The sequence below is a fragment of the Corythoichthys intestinalis genome, chromosome 5 (genome assembly GCF_030265065.1).
Source record: "Corythoichthys intestinalis isolate RoL2023-P3 chromosome 5, ASM3026506v1, whole genome shotgun sequence".
NCBI classification, from domain to species: Eukaryota; Metazoa; Chordata; class Actinopteri; order Syngnathiformes; family Syngnathidae; genus Corythoichthys; species Corythoichthys intestinalis.
The window spans coordinates 39,605,710-39,621,497 of record NC_080399.1 but is presented as its reverse complement, the minus strand read 5'-3'; the positions used below and the strand labels follow the sequence as shown (position 1 = coordinate 39,621,497).

Below are 15,788 nucleotides of genomic sequence, written 5' to 3'. Positions count from 1 at the left end.
TCCCATCCTATTTTTTGTCCCTGTATAAAAAAGGCTGCTATCACAGCAGCTGGGGGAGCAGCTACCAACCTCCACAAAAGCTACAAAAAAGTGACTTCCTGCATGTTCTTTTTAGCCAAGCTAGATGTACATAAACCTAGCTTCCAATCTTAACGCTATTCTTGCACAATGCGTATGCATGCACTTTGTGTAGGTTACCTGTTGTATTTTGTCCCAGTGTATCTGTGGTAGTTTGCTAACCAAGATGGTCGACCTATTGCACAACTGCAGAACGCATAGAACAGATAGCATACTGACAGATATAAATCGGAAACTTAAGAGAGGAAGTGTAGGGTAAGTAATCAAACCACAATCTCCACCACACGCGCATCAGAAGACCGAGATGCCAGACAACAGCGATGATGACAACAACTTTGAAGGCGCTCCAAGCTCACGTGAAACCTCACAGATAAATAAGGTGCCAATACAGATGTCGGCCCTCTTTTTCACCTCTCAAGAATTGCACAGTTCCCACTGTGTGATGGTGTGAATGTGAGTACGAATGGCTGTCCGTCTCAGTATGTGCACTGTGACTGACTGGTGACCAATTCAAAGTGTAGTCTGCCTTTTGCCCGAAGTAAGCTGGGATGTGATCCAACACACTGTGACACTGACCAGGATAAGCAGTGCTGCCACCGGATAGATTGATGTTTCGATATGAATTTAAAAAAGATAGAATGTGGAAGTTTTAGTCCACTATTTCATTTGCAGTAATTCTCTCAGTTTTAAATAGTTACACAAAATCAAGGAGATCAACTCTTACGAGCCGCTCCACATTTCTGGAAAAAAAAAAAAAGTTACCATCTAGAAAGGTGAAAAAAAGAAGACACAGATTGAGCACACAAAAGACAATGGCGTACTGCACGCATCGCATCGTAAAACGGAAGTAAAACAGAAGTGGGACATTATAGACCCGCCCTCCCATAGAAACCATGTTAATTCCGCTACTTTTCTCCGGTAATCTTTCAAAAACGAACATGCCGATCACACATTGCTTTTTTGGAACTTGTAGAAACGACTCTAGTCATTACGACATATGAAGGATGTTTTCTTCATACTTCCCGAAACTAAAAACTCGGACGAAAAAATGTGAAGAATGAATCAACTTGCGCGGACTTTTAACGCCAGCTCGGCAGTAAAAATTTATGCAGTAAACATTTTGTTGGGTTGGCATTGTCTTTCAGAGGACAAAGACGTAAGCCATTTTGATGTTTTCAAAGTATTTTTTAGCGTGACGTTTATGCCGTGCTGCTTCTGTCTGAAAATGAATGACTCGAAAAGAATCAAAACGGTATCTGACTGCCACTGTTACATTTTCTGATGTAAAAAAAAACATAACTTTAGTGAGGGGGAAGTGTAAATAAATTATAAAATTAAGATTTGTTAGCAATGAAAAAATGAATAGTGTTCTTTGACTGTCACTGAGTAGCATTTGCGATAGCTATTAGCTACGCAAAACAAACAATATAAATTACCCCCAAGAATGGACGAAGACGTAGGACAACCAGAGGATATAATATTTAAGAAAGACAGGGCTGGTGGGAAGGGATAGCTTGTTGTTGTCAGTCGCTTAAGAAAAAGGTGTCGATAAAAAAGCGAAGGCTATGCTTTGGTCGGCTCGTTTTTTTCGTCTTTTTCAGCCCTCGACATTCAAGCCATCTGTTTAACTGAACATTTTTATGTTCTTCCACATCTTTGCCAGTGAATTTGGCACCAGGGACACCATTTTCTGAGAGAATTGGTAGGTTTAGCTCTGTAAACATCTCCTTCGTACACGATTTCCATTGATTTCCTATTGTGGACAAACGGTGACGTGTCCCCCCCTTAGCAACAGTAGCTAACCTAATGAACATAAATGAGCCGAAGTGACGTGTTGCTTGCGGTACGCCATTAAGCACAACATCAACTTGCATTAAATATAAACAACTGGTTTAGAACATGTTTGCTAACTGGGTGAAATTTAACCAAAAGCATAATTCAATATTCTTTTCCATTGCCATGCTGCCCAGTTCTCAATTTCCCTCAAGTGGTGATGTGCGTGTGCACACACATAATGCAGTGTGTCAATATTGGACGGAGAGGGCATAATTACATGGGGTGTGCTTGAACATGCCAGAGGATTTTCCATCACATGCGTGTGGAAAAAGTTATGACTGTGTACGGTCACATATGGCCGTATTGAATTTATTAGAAAGAGACTGAAAGAGAAATAATGTTTCAGATGGCATGGCATGATGTGCGGACTTGTGCTGAATTTGTACATTGTACAATTGTGAAGAGTTGCTGAGGCACCTTTTTAATATGAATATTGCTCTGATGAAATTCACACAAGATTATTATTATCATACATTCTTTATCATTCCAGTAATGAAAAAATACATGGGAATGACAGGAAGTGAAGTGGTTGATGGTATATCATCATAATGTGGAGCATGCAGGCATTTTTTCATAGATGTGATAAAACACCCAGCCTTTTCATCAGTCATCTACGGAAGCTAATGTAGTGTTATTGCATATTCAATCTTCAGTAAGATCTTCATAGGTCTATGCTGAAATTATGGTTCTAGAAAAGGCCAACTTCATCTCTTAAAGATACTTTATGTGATGTAGAGTACTTTTACCAGAAAAAAACCTTAGGCCATTGAACAGTAAATCACACACAGTAAAGCATCTTAAAGTATTGTGACAATTTTTTGTGTGCATGCATCTCTCTCTCTTCCTCTTTATATACATATATATATATGTATATGTATATATATATATATATATATATATATATATATATATATATATGGCGGAAAACACAGACAAGAGTGAAATAGCAGTTTCTGCTCTTGCACTCCTCCTCAAAAGAAACTGCTGTATTTCAAGCCAAAACAACTGTTGTGTTTGATAGAACAATATATCTATATGCTGCCATAGCAGATGCATGGCGCATTAAGCCTCCAAACTATTTTTAATTTGACCGTTTTACCCTGAAAACCCCCGTTTACAGATGTCGCGCAACCGCTTTTTTTCAACCCAGCCATAAAATGAAGGTAATTCATTATATTTATGTTCATGTAAAATGTGTGTCATTTTTAGCATAGAATCATTAATTGATGTCTGATATTTCGTAAAAAAAAAAAAAAAAAAAACGGCTTTAAAAAATTATTCACTTTCACTTTCACTGCGTCACAGTGAAAAATTTGGCGTCTGTGAAAAAAGTCACGGATAGCTACCTGGTAACTGTCGCTTAATTGTATTTTTTATGTTACTGTCTCATTTTTTTCCGATATGATAGATGATAAATAATCGATCCAAACAAAGAAAAATGGGAAAAAAACATTTTAAAGGGTAAATATATGAAAAAGAAACTCTCAACCCCTCCTTGATGTCTGCGATTTCTGCATCGCGACCCTTGTTATATTACCATGTTTCACCCATAAAATCCCCCAAAAATCCAGCTTTGGCCATTCACAGCTGTGTCTTGACACTCAGTGATACATGCTACGTGGAGTTTTTGGAACGAAACAAGGTAAGTACGCGATAATATCTCGTTAAAGTCATAGCTTCTGTAATTCTGTTCTCACGTGCTCTCGCCTCCAGATAGGGTTTTACTGTTTAAAAAAAAAAAAAAATTAAAGTGCCCTCCTGCTCAAAATTTTTCTTCCCCCAGAAAATTGAGATTTTAAGCTTTCCAATGATGGATCACACATGCATATCGGACAATTTTGAAATTTGGCCAAATTGGGTGTCTTAGAGCGGAACTTCAAATCACCTGAGTGTTTTCCGCCATGTATATATATATATACACACAGTGGTACCTCTACATACGAAGTTAATTCGTTCCAGGACCTTGTTTGTAAGTCGAAATGGTCGTATATCGAGCAGGATTTTCCCATAGGAATACATTATAAGTCCATTAATTCGTTCCACAGCCCAAAAACCTACAGTAAATCCTTAATAAATACTGCTGGTACTATTAAAAATGGCAATTAAACATAGCAAAACAAATAAATTATGAATAAAAATCGGAATAATATAATAATAATTAATAATCATTCCTGTAAATAATGTAACGATTTGGATTCTAATGTGGCGGACACTTTTTGCTGTACCTGAACGCACCGCGGGGCTGACGTCACAGTGAGATAGGTCAGTGCGGTAGAGATAATACTTTTGTTTTCTCAAGAGCACAGTCAACCGCGGAGGGAAATGGACGTTTTGTGTTGAATAAGTTCTTAAATAAATGATAAAAACGTGACAAACCTGGCGATTTCCTTGGCGACGTTACCACAATAATATTGTCACCTTAACTTAGAAAGACTGGCGAACGGTGGTCGGAAGAGGACCGTGGAGCTGTATTGTTGAGCCAGCTCATGGATGCGCACCCCAGCGCTCATATTTTTATATAATTTGCATTTTCATTTCAAAGGTAAGCATCACTTTTTTCCTTGTTTGACCAACTGTACCAACGTTTTGAAAATCTGATTTCTCACACATGAAAATCCGCCATGCGTTCGTTTGCGGTGCTGTCATGTCGTCGTATTTGGAGCATGTCGTCGGATGTAGAAACAAATGGCGAGTCAAATTTTACGTCGGATGTCGAAAAGATCGGATGTCGAAGCGATCGTATGTCGAGGTACCACTGTATATATATATATATATATATATATACTATATACAGTGGTATCTCAACATACAATCCTTTCGACATCCGACGAAAAATATGACGTCATTTGCACTGTTGTCACAGATTACTTAAAAAAGTAATGTAAGTACTGATTAGGCCTCAAAAAAGTAATCTAGTTACATTACTTTTTATATTATTATCAAAGAAACTAAGTTAATTTAAAAGTAATTTACTGGTTACTTTTTACCAATTTTTCTCCCTTTGCTGCCTCAACATAAGAATGACAAGAGAAAAAATGTCATCACATGTAATTGACTTTCCGATAATTGAGTTCATAGGGGTAGAGCAAAAATTTTCACATCAAGCTTAATCTTCGAGTTAGCGGGGGTTTAATTAGTCGATGGAGTTGATTTCTACCAGCATTGATTATTGCTAGCTTAGCCACTCCTGAGCCCTGAAACTAACAATAACTGACAAACTGCATGGAATTTGTTGAAATCAACTCCAGTGACTAATTAAACCCCTGCTAACATCTGAAATTCTGTATTTCGGATTAGGGTTTAGGGTTAACAGCATATCAGTGCCATTGTAAAACAATGCAATTGACTGCACAATAGTCAACAACGCACAAATTAATTGCATAGTGCAATAACCACAATGCGCGCGCACAACCCGGAAGTACGCTGTACACACAAGCACTCAATTTGGCCACAAAACGTGGAGGCAGGGTTGAGGGTTAACAGCGTATCAGTGCCATTGTAGAACAATGCAATTGACTGCACAATAGTCAACAACGCACAAACTAATTGCATAGTGCAATAACCACAATGCGTGCGCACAACCCGGAAGTACGCTGTACACACAAGCACTCAATTTGGCCACAAAACGTGGAGGCAACTAAGCACTTTACACTTAAACGAACTTACAACACATCCCAACAGCAAAGCTACAAAACAGCTGGCAACATAGCGGCTCCAACCTATTGCTGGAACCCTCCAGAATGAAGGAAAAATAATCACGTTCATTCATGGATGCATACATTCCCACGCACATCTCAACAGGTGGCTGCACTCGGCTCGAACGTGCACCAGCTCTGGCACACGTATTTCTCACGAGACCAAAACAGGAAGTAACTATGAGCGGTTACCATGGAAACATACATTTTCTATTTAAAATGGTCTTCGTACGTGACTACAATATTCTTCATTCTACATACATAATAAGGAAATAACAAATACTATCGCACAGACACTAAGGAAACTTACTTTAAAAGATGACTGGTTTGGAAAAATGAACGCGTTAGATTGCTCGTTACTGAAAGAAAGTAATCAGATTATAGTAACGCATAACACGTTACTGACAACACTGGTCCTTTGTCTCAAAATGTGACGACGATTTATGACAGTGTCGCACTTTCATTGTTTTACAGAAAAATGGATGCACTGCGGATTTTCTTTTGAGACAAACCAACATGGGTCCCAAGGTTAGTGCAGGTGGAGAAAAAAGGAAAATGGTGACGCTTAGCATTGAAATTAAGATGGAAATGATAGAAAAATATGAGCATGGTGTGAGCGGCAGGGAACTACTTTGACAATTAGGCCGGAATATGTCTATGATCTCGACGGTCCTCGTCTGACATCCGTTCGGCAGTCTTTATAAATTAAGGTAACAATTATTATTATTTTAACATCGGCGAGAAAGTCGCCAGCTTCATTAGGTTTTTAATCATTTATTTCATAACTTATTTCATAACACAACACGGCTACTGCCCGCCATAAAAGAGAAAGTAAAAACTCTTCCGTTTCTCTCTCTCTGTTGTCATCCATCCATACGTCCATCCATCCATCCATCAATCAGTCGAGTGGGACATCCATTCATGAATCTATTTTGTCTATCAACATTTCTTTTGTCATCCTGATCTGTTCATCAGTGGTCATTCGATTGAACCACCCATTAAGTGTCCATCATCCATCCTTCCATTATTTACTGACAAAACCATTCAATAACCAACAAATCCACAATCAATCCCTCAACACATCTATTTGTAAATCCATCAATCCTACATTATGTCATCCACTGACCCAATAACTCACCCATTCCATTGCTTAGCCGCTCACTTATGATCCATAGAGTCTTACAGTTCAAGCCATCCCATTCATCCAACCATCAAATTCCACTGTATTGCATTTTCACTTCCATGTGATATCGTTTTATGACAGGACAATAATAGGAAGACTTAATGGAATAAAAGACACATCCTATGTTTATCTATTTAGTGATTCAAACCTGTGAACTGCAGCGGTGAGCTCTTTCACCCAGAGGCTGTGTCCTTAGATTCAGTATTAGCATACCAGGAGCTAAATATATGCAGATTATGGGTGTAAATTCAAGAAATAAACACGTAAACCTTGACTCAAGTGTTTTTCCCACATTGCCCCTTATGATTATAAATGACCTGATTTCCATACTTAGTCCATGTAAATGGCAATGACTTGCATTTGTTGCCTGTGAGTGAAAAAAGGTGTGAGATTGCAGCTCATTTCTTAAATTGTATTTGACCTCTAGTGTTGCAGTAAGTACCTCATGCCTTTGGTAGAGCGGTTGTGGAAATTCTGCAGTAGTTGAGGGAGGCCTAACATGGCCTCAAACAGCACGGCCAGAGAACCCAGCATCTCTACGAACAAGGCCGAGTCCAGCAGCAGCATGGTGAGCACGGCACATAGGACGCCGAGGCCAAAACAGAAGAGAAGGTAGTCCTCAAACGCGTTCCACTTCCAGAAGTAGTGGAGATCCAAGTCTATAGATGTGGGGGGAAAAGCTAAACATCAGGTGCAGTGGGGACAGAAAATGATTGAAAGCAATACAGTGCATCACATATGGGTCTTTCATTAAAGGATGCATAAAATTCTGCAATGACTGCACACCTAAATCAATATTGCACATGCAGAAGGGAATGGAACAAGATAAATGAGGGTCCCAAAACCTATTTCATTTCAATTACTTTAGAATAACCTAGCCTTTGGTAAGATTACTTTGGAGATTTAGAAAGTTTATTACACGAGGTGAAAAGGCTATCTTACCATTTTTGCACTCACACAATCCATTTATCACATTCTGTTTTGAAAAAACACCAACTAATAGAAAAATCAGTTAAAGTGGTTGCTTTTTCTTTTAAGAGCATCCTCTTTTTTGAAACGTAGAAATACACAATCAACAACGACTAAGTACAAGGGTCAAATCAGAAGCGAAGGCAGGCGTCCTGTTTGTGTATGCATGTCTTTAAATTTAAAATGACTGAAATTTCAATGAAAACTGAAAAGCAAAAGGACATGAATAGTCCCGCCCCCACAGATTACTATGCCTTCTCCATTAAAACTAATGCACAAGCATCTCAGTGTTCATCGAATCCCGCTTTTTAAATTTCACTCTTTCACAAATTGTCCTTCTTTCACTCACTCATTTAATCTCTTTTTACCGTTAATGGTAGGAAGAAAGGCAGATCATGTGGTTGCAATTCACTGATCTGTGAGCTGAAGTGCCAGGGTGAAGCTGACAATTTAATTCACACAGTGGCAGACAGCAAAGTAAACTTTGGTATTTTGGAGATGAATTTGAAAAAGTGTCAGAACAAACTATGTTTTTCCTGTTATCACAGATGCAGAATGTTTATAGACATAGTGTAAACATTTAATGAGTAACTGGGAGCATTTACCGTATTTTTCTGACTATAAGTCGCAGTTTTTTTTCATAGTTTGGCTGGGGGTGTGACTTATACTCTGGAGCGACTTATGTGTGAAAGTATTAACACATTATTATATATATCATTTCACATGTTATTTTGGTGTTTTGGATAGACACTGATGGTTTGGTAAACTTGTTAGAATGTTCTTTATGGTATCGTTATCTGAATAACTCTTAATAGCTATGTTACGTTAATATACCGGCCACGTTCGCATTTAGTTGTTCATGCATCATGTAACATTATCATACTGTACACTTAGTCAACATGTTGTTGTCTATTGTATCTTTATTTTAAATTGCCATTCAAGATGACATATCTGTTCTATGTGTTGGATTTTATCAAGTAAATTTCCCCCAAAAAGGCGGCTTATACTCAGGTGCGACTTATGTATGTTTTTTTCCTCTTCGTTGGGCATTTTATGGCTGGTGCGACTTATACTCAGGTGCGACTTATAGTCCGTAAAATACGGTATGCACTTTTATGTGAAGAATTTGAAGTGCACAACAAGTAAATGGTGGAAAACACAGACAAGAATGAAAAAGCAGTTTCTGCTCTTGCACTCCTATTTAAAAGAAACTGCTGTATTTTAAGCCAAAACAACTGTTGTGTTTGATAGAGCAATATGTCTATATGCTGCCGTAGCAGATTCATGGCACATTAAGGCCCAGAACTATTTTTAATTTGCCCGTTTTACCCTGGAACCCCCCGTTTACAGATGTCGCGCAACCGTTTTTGTTTCAACCCAGCCATGAAAACAAGGTAAGTAATTATATTTATTATTCAAAATGTCTGTCATTTTTAGGTTAGAATCATTAATTGATGTCTAATATTTTGTTTAAAAAATAAAAAACGACATTAAAAAATTATTCACTCACATATTTTAAACTTTTGAACACATTACATCAAATTGAAAAAAATATTAGTATTTTTTTGTTACTGTCACATTTTTCCCGATATGTTAGATGATAAATAATCGATCCAAACAAAGAAATATTGGAAAAAAAACAAAAAAACAAAAACGTTTAAAAGGGTAAATATCTGAAAAACAAAATCTAGACCACTCCTTAATGTCTGCGATTTCTGCATTGCGACCCTTGTTATATTACCGTGTTTCACCTATAAAAGCCCCCCAAAAATCCGGCTGTGGCCATTCACAGCTGTGTCTTGACAATCAGTGGTACATGCGACATGGGGTTTTTGGATCGAAACAAGGTAATATCTCGTTAAAGTCATGGCGTCTGTAATTCTGCTCTTGCGTGCTCTCACCTCCAGATAGGGTTTTGTTGTTAAATTTTTTTTTTTTTTTTTTTAAATGCCCTCCTGTCGAAAATGTTTTCTTCCCCCAGAAAATTGAGATTTTAAGCTTTCCAACTATGTACCATACATGCATATAGGACAATTTTGAAGTTTGGTCAAATTGAGGCTCTCAGAGCGGAACTTCAAGTCAGCTGAGTGTTTTCCGCCAAATTATACAATTCACATGGATACTATAACTCTGCTAATGTCTTACTGTAACTACTATGCAGATAATAAATTTCTTTAAGTGGGCCACAAAGATTCGCTTGATCAACGAGTTCAATGAACATAATACGGTAAAATTGAATTTTGTTGACACATTTTTACATGAAACTGAACAAATGTTATTGACATTCATATGCTTTTGACATACATGAAATGAGTGACTTGTTTACAAAGGCCTTTATTAGCCAGCTGAAAATATTAAATAATCACAAAATTTTGTCAGTTTTGACTTCAAGCGTAGCAATGACATTCACTGAGTCACAATCTCTTTTAGCCTCCTATACTGTCACTCTCTGTCAGTGTTTTTGTGCCTCACGTACACGCTATAAAAACAATCTGACCCCCCACCAAAAAAAAAAAAAAAACATTTGAAAACTTTCCTTTTCTCAACTGTCTTTACTGTTATTAGTTACTTTAAATTATATGAAAATTACAAATAAGACTAAATGGGTTTTTTGCTAAGCGTAATAAAATTACTGTTAAAATATTTTAACATATTACATTAAAAAAAAAACAAAAAAAAACGGTTAAACATTTTAATCACCAAATACAGCATAAAGGTATACAATGACATTTCCTCTTTGTTTTAATAGTATGGTACTGAAGAAAATGAGTCATCACAGCAAATAATTTGCTTTTGGAAATGTCATGGATAACCTATGCAGAGATTTATTATTCAGAGCTAGTACCTTGTATTTGATATCCCTAGATTGTACAAGAGATCTAATAAAATATCTAGGTTTTCTTTTTTTTCCCTATTTGTGGAAAACAAATAAAGCATGATAACCTCTGTGAGGTGTTTGCTTAGTTGTCATGGAGACTGACGGCTGGAGATGGACTGCTGACAGTGTGCAGGAAAAAACAAACGTGTCACCTGTCAGTAACTGACAGAAGACAAGAGGAAAACTTTTTGCATCACGCAAACACACTTCCTTTTAGCTTTCGGTATTGTTTTCTATTTTTTGTTATTCTTGTTGTTTTTTTTTTTTTAACAAGTAATCTTAAATGGAATATGCAAAAGGCCACACTCTCAAAACAATGTTTCCCTGATTCAGTAAGCCGAATCTTCCTTTTAAATTTCAGATACTATATCATGGAGAGGACTTGTTGTAGCGTGTGCAATGTGGCATAATTGTGGCAAACAGTGAACATGATTAATGGCTTTGTTGCCACGATACGCCAAGAGTGAGCAATGCTCACAGCTGATAAAACAAGGAAGGATTATACACTAACAGAAGACCTTTTATGGACACAGCGCACACATTAACTCTTGGGGAGTATCTTAAACCTCAAAATAGGACACAAACACTGAACATAGCCGTATGCACTACCTATTTATAATAACTTGAAAACCTGTCAAGTCATTGTAGCCATCGTGGAAAGCAGAGACTGGAGAGATATTTGCAGGTTGCCCTTCACCATTCAAAGAAGTCCTTTCATTAAATTTCCAATCAGGCCGCAAGATCTTAAAGTTTCAACATGCTGACACCAGCAACTTAACTCTTGCCTGTAATGTCAGTCATTGTGATTTCTAATTTAGCTTGCCTCTCTTCAGCACTTACTTAAGCACTTACCCGCATACCATGCACATACACTGGTCCATTTTCACATATAGAACAACACACCTACTTTTTTGCTATTATCTCTCCATCCCATTTAATCCTCTAGTTATTCTGCTTTCTATGTTTACCTGCATAATCTTCTGCTGGGAAAATTCATGCATCATTCATAAGGGCATCCCTTTTATTCTTCCACTCATACCATACATCATCCTAAGCTTCCTCTACTGGACAACCTAATTTCTATCCACTCAATGTTTTTTTTTTTTTTTCTAACTTGCTGATTTGAAAGTTTTCATCAAGCAATATGATTCAGTCCAGCAAAGCAAGCAACATTTTGCATTTTGTTGTCAAAAGTTTGAAAGGCTAACAAAATAACTACTCCACACTTTTCAGCACCTTATGAACACAAGCTATTATTCTATGGCAAACTGAAGGCTGAATCTTGACGCATTATTATTCGATTGATCCATATAGAATCATAACCATGTGACACAATCCATCAACACATCTATTTTGTATAAAGTTTTAATTTTTGCCAGTACTATTTTAGTCAAATACATGCAAGTATCAGGGTCGTCACTAGCTTTTAAGAATTAGGGGGGCTTAGACCCCAGGAGATGACCAGGATGTATGTGAACAAAGCGTTTTATACATATATATGTTTAATCATAGAAGCTAATGCCATGACTTTCGGTCACAATACGGTAATTTTTGTCATTAAGCCAAGGAAAAACATAAAAATGAGATAAAATCATTGATGAGAGAAAAAAAATTACATGAATGAGGCATTATTCGTCCAAACAGCATGAGTGCCCTCTAGTGGAGAACATAGTTCCCAGTTTGAATAGTGAAGAGTTCATTCATAAATACTATTTTGAAGTTACAGTAATTTCCGGATTACTAGCCGCTACTTTTTTCCCTCATTTTGAATCCTGTGGCGTATGCAATGATGCGGCCAATTTATCAATTTTTCTAACGGCCACCAGGAGTGCTCGAGCATAAAATGTAAGCGTAAGACAGGTGGAATATGTGTCGAGGAAGACGCTAGTTTGCACTCTTACCCGTATTTTAACTTTGAGCTTTGTGCACGAATAAAAGTAGCAGACCCTCATCTTTGTGCAATAGTAAAATTAGCATACCCGCATCATGGAAAATGCTAGAAGAAATGGATATGACGTGCCGAGTTGAATTGAAGGCTTGGATGGCCAGCGGCGTCAGATCGTATACAAAAGTGGCCGTATGCGAAGAGCAACTTTTGCAACAGCCTGACAGCGTGGAGCAGCGTGAAAAAAATCCACCATCACCAATGGGTTTCGAAAAGCCAGTCTGCTGCATGACGAAGAGGACGACACACGCTCAGGAGTGAGCTAGTCAGCTAAGTGCCGTGTTGCTGGCGCTGTTTGAAAGAAAAGTTAAGGTATTGTAACGATGACAAAGAGTAACCCGCTAAGTTGGGTTGCAATTCTTTATTTTGGAAACTCGTGGAACACACGATTGCGGCCTCTGGCAGCCGACGCACACACGCAGACACACCCGCAACAACAACAACAGCATGTCTTTTGCTCTTACGCACCTTCCTTACCCCTTGCAGTCACGCGCAATAACATAACCCGATTCGTTAAAGTATGGTATTAAAACTTAGAAAACTTGTGTATTTCTCTATAAATATTTCAGTTTACTATGTGGGCACACGCGGCTTATAGGCAGGGGAGGCTTATGTATGTACAAAATGCTTTTTCCTTTAAAAATGTACTGGGTGAGGCTTGTAATCAGGGGCGCTCAATAGTCCGGAAATTACGGTAAAAGGGTCATATCTCCGATTTTCCGCGGTCAATCGGTGCCAAATAAAAACTGGGAGAGAGGTTGGAATCCGCACTTTCGAGTCATGTTGAGGGCAGCGCTCTATATCAAATACTTCATTTTTTTACGGTGGTTTAAAGACACCACATGGTTGAACAGGCTGGCGTGAAGATAGAACAGCAATCTTGCGTCTGATTGGTATATTGGAGTCATGTGATTATTGTGATGTCTCATTGGTGAAAAAGGTAGAGCTACTTGCTACTGCTACAGCTACTTGGCATCGCAAAAAAAATATTAATACATCTAATATGTAGAATAAAGAGGAAAAATGTAACGACTCTTGTGTAGCCCAAAGTAGCGGAGTAAGAGTAGCATATTTTTCAGACTATAAATTGCTGTTTTTTTCATAGATTGGCAGAGGGTGCGTCTTATACTCTGGAGCAACTTATGTGTGATTATTTACGGTCGGGTCGGAACGACTTCTCTCTCGCTAACTTTAAAAAAAAATATATATATACTGTATATTCATATATTTATACTAAAACGATTTGTGGATGTTAAATAAAATAAATAAATTGGATAAAACAGAGAAGGCGTTTTGCAATCCAGCGCACGTCAATGCAATGGCCTCGCTCTCTTTTTAATCTTTCCCTCCCACGCCGTGGCGCCCTCCACGAGCATCCTGGTATTTCCTTTCGATATGGAGCAACTATAGGAATGAAAAACAAACTAAAGACAGGGGAATTGAAAAGCAAACAACTGCGGTAGGAGTGGGATATGGAAAGGATTCAAATTGATTGTTGAAAATGCTGTACGGAAAACTCGGATTCGCTGAATGTAAACGAATGTGGCGCTTTGGTCTCATACGAGAAATATTTTTAACAAACTTTTCCAGTGTTATTTCGTTGTGTAAATGCATTTATAATGATCATAAAAATATGTACATTATTTAAACATTGAGAAAACTTGCGTTTTTGTTTTTTTTTGCCAACTCGAGATTAAAATATGTCAAATCCACTATCCGCCTGTTAGAACAGACACGCCAATAGAATAGATATAAATGTTTATTGAATATCCATCTTACAGTTTTGTTTAACTGGGAGAATTTGTTACAAAAGACAGGCTTTAATTTGTTATCATTATGCATATATGCATCCACGTTAGGGGTGGGCGATATGGCCTTAAACACGTATCACGATAAATTGAGCAGATTTACCTCGATAACGATAAATGACGATAAAGTCGCCCAAGCGGACTGTTATATAATTTACGAAATCGGAATCAATGCATGAAATACAGATGAACAGTTTCTTGTTGATTTAGTTACCAGCATTCAATTTGATATATTTAACAATTGTACATGCAGTCTAAACATTAAGTATATAAAAATGTATTGTAAACAATAAGAATTCAAGTATGAGCACTTATAACAGCGTGTATGGTTTGAACAATGTACATTGTCAAAATCAATATGCCTGTGCAAACATGTCATTGTAACACAAATGACTTGCAGCTTGAACAGTACACTTCAAAAAGACAATTAATTGTTAATGGCTGCTGTGACATAATTATTCAATACAAGTGTTTACTTTATGGTTTCAGGGTCCCCCCCCCCCCCCCCAGTGCATTTTTTAATAAATGCACGCACACATGAACCCCAAAACAGACAGACAGACAGACAGACAGACAGACAGACACACATTAAAGCTATATTGATCTTCTGCAAATGAAACACTTAAGATTTTATGATAGCAATAATGACACAGAATTAAGCACATACAAAAAAATAGCTGGGGACATTTCTCGGTCATATTATAAGTTTCCCCGTTGGATTGTGCTTTATGCTGAATGCTTTCCATCACAAAAGCTATCAGAGAAATCACACAGTCAGATACAAAATAACGCAACATAGTAATTGCTAGATGCAGTCCATGCCCAATCCACTCATTAAGTTCAGCCATTTCGACAAGGTTAGAGCCGCTATCCGACTCCATCACGTTCATTTGTAGCGTTAGCCGCTAGCGTTAGCCGCTAGCGGATGCTAGCGTTAGCCTGTGGCCTGGCTACCAGTAGAAAGCACTGAAAGCACCATCTCTGGAAATCGTGAGAACAAGGGAGGACAGCGGGTGAAAGCCCGTCTGGATGCCACCAAGAGTCTACTAAATGTCGGGTGAAAGTTTGGCGAACCTCCCTTAAGCCACACTCCATCACGTTTTGCTTGTAGCGTTAGCTGCTAGCGTTAGCTAACCGGGCTTCTGTTTGATTGGCTTCCTGATGATCACGTGACTCCCTACGTAAGTACATTGACTGCTTTCTTAAAGGGGAATGAACATAGACGAACAACACAGAGTCAAAGCGGGATGAAAAGACTATTTTCTTGTTTTATTAATTTACCGAAGTTACCGACATGGTCAAAATTACGTCGGTCATCGTGAAGAATTTCGGTGACGGTAAATTTTCGGTTTACCGCCCAGCTCTAATCCGCATCATCACGAACGTGATAACACAA

The 15,788-nt window shown here is 37.9% G+C and overlaps 1 protein-coding gene across 2 annotated transcripts in view; it reads right to left on the bottom strand.

Annotated features, from left to right (window-relative positions):
• si:dkey-246g23.2 (solute carrier family 66 member 2) overlaps positions 1–15,788 on the bottom strand; it is a 65,337-nt gene that overhangs the window by 17,271 nt on the left and 32,278 nt on the right. For both annotated transcript variants that reach the window (XM_057837352.1, XM_057837353.1), the window contains exon 4: positions 7,235–7,451. In XM_057837352.1, coding sequence (XP_057693335.1) covers positions 7,235–7,451 — 217 coding nt within the window. The remainder of the gene's footprint in view (positions 1–7,234; positions 7,452–15,788) is intronic.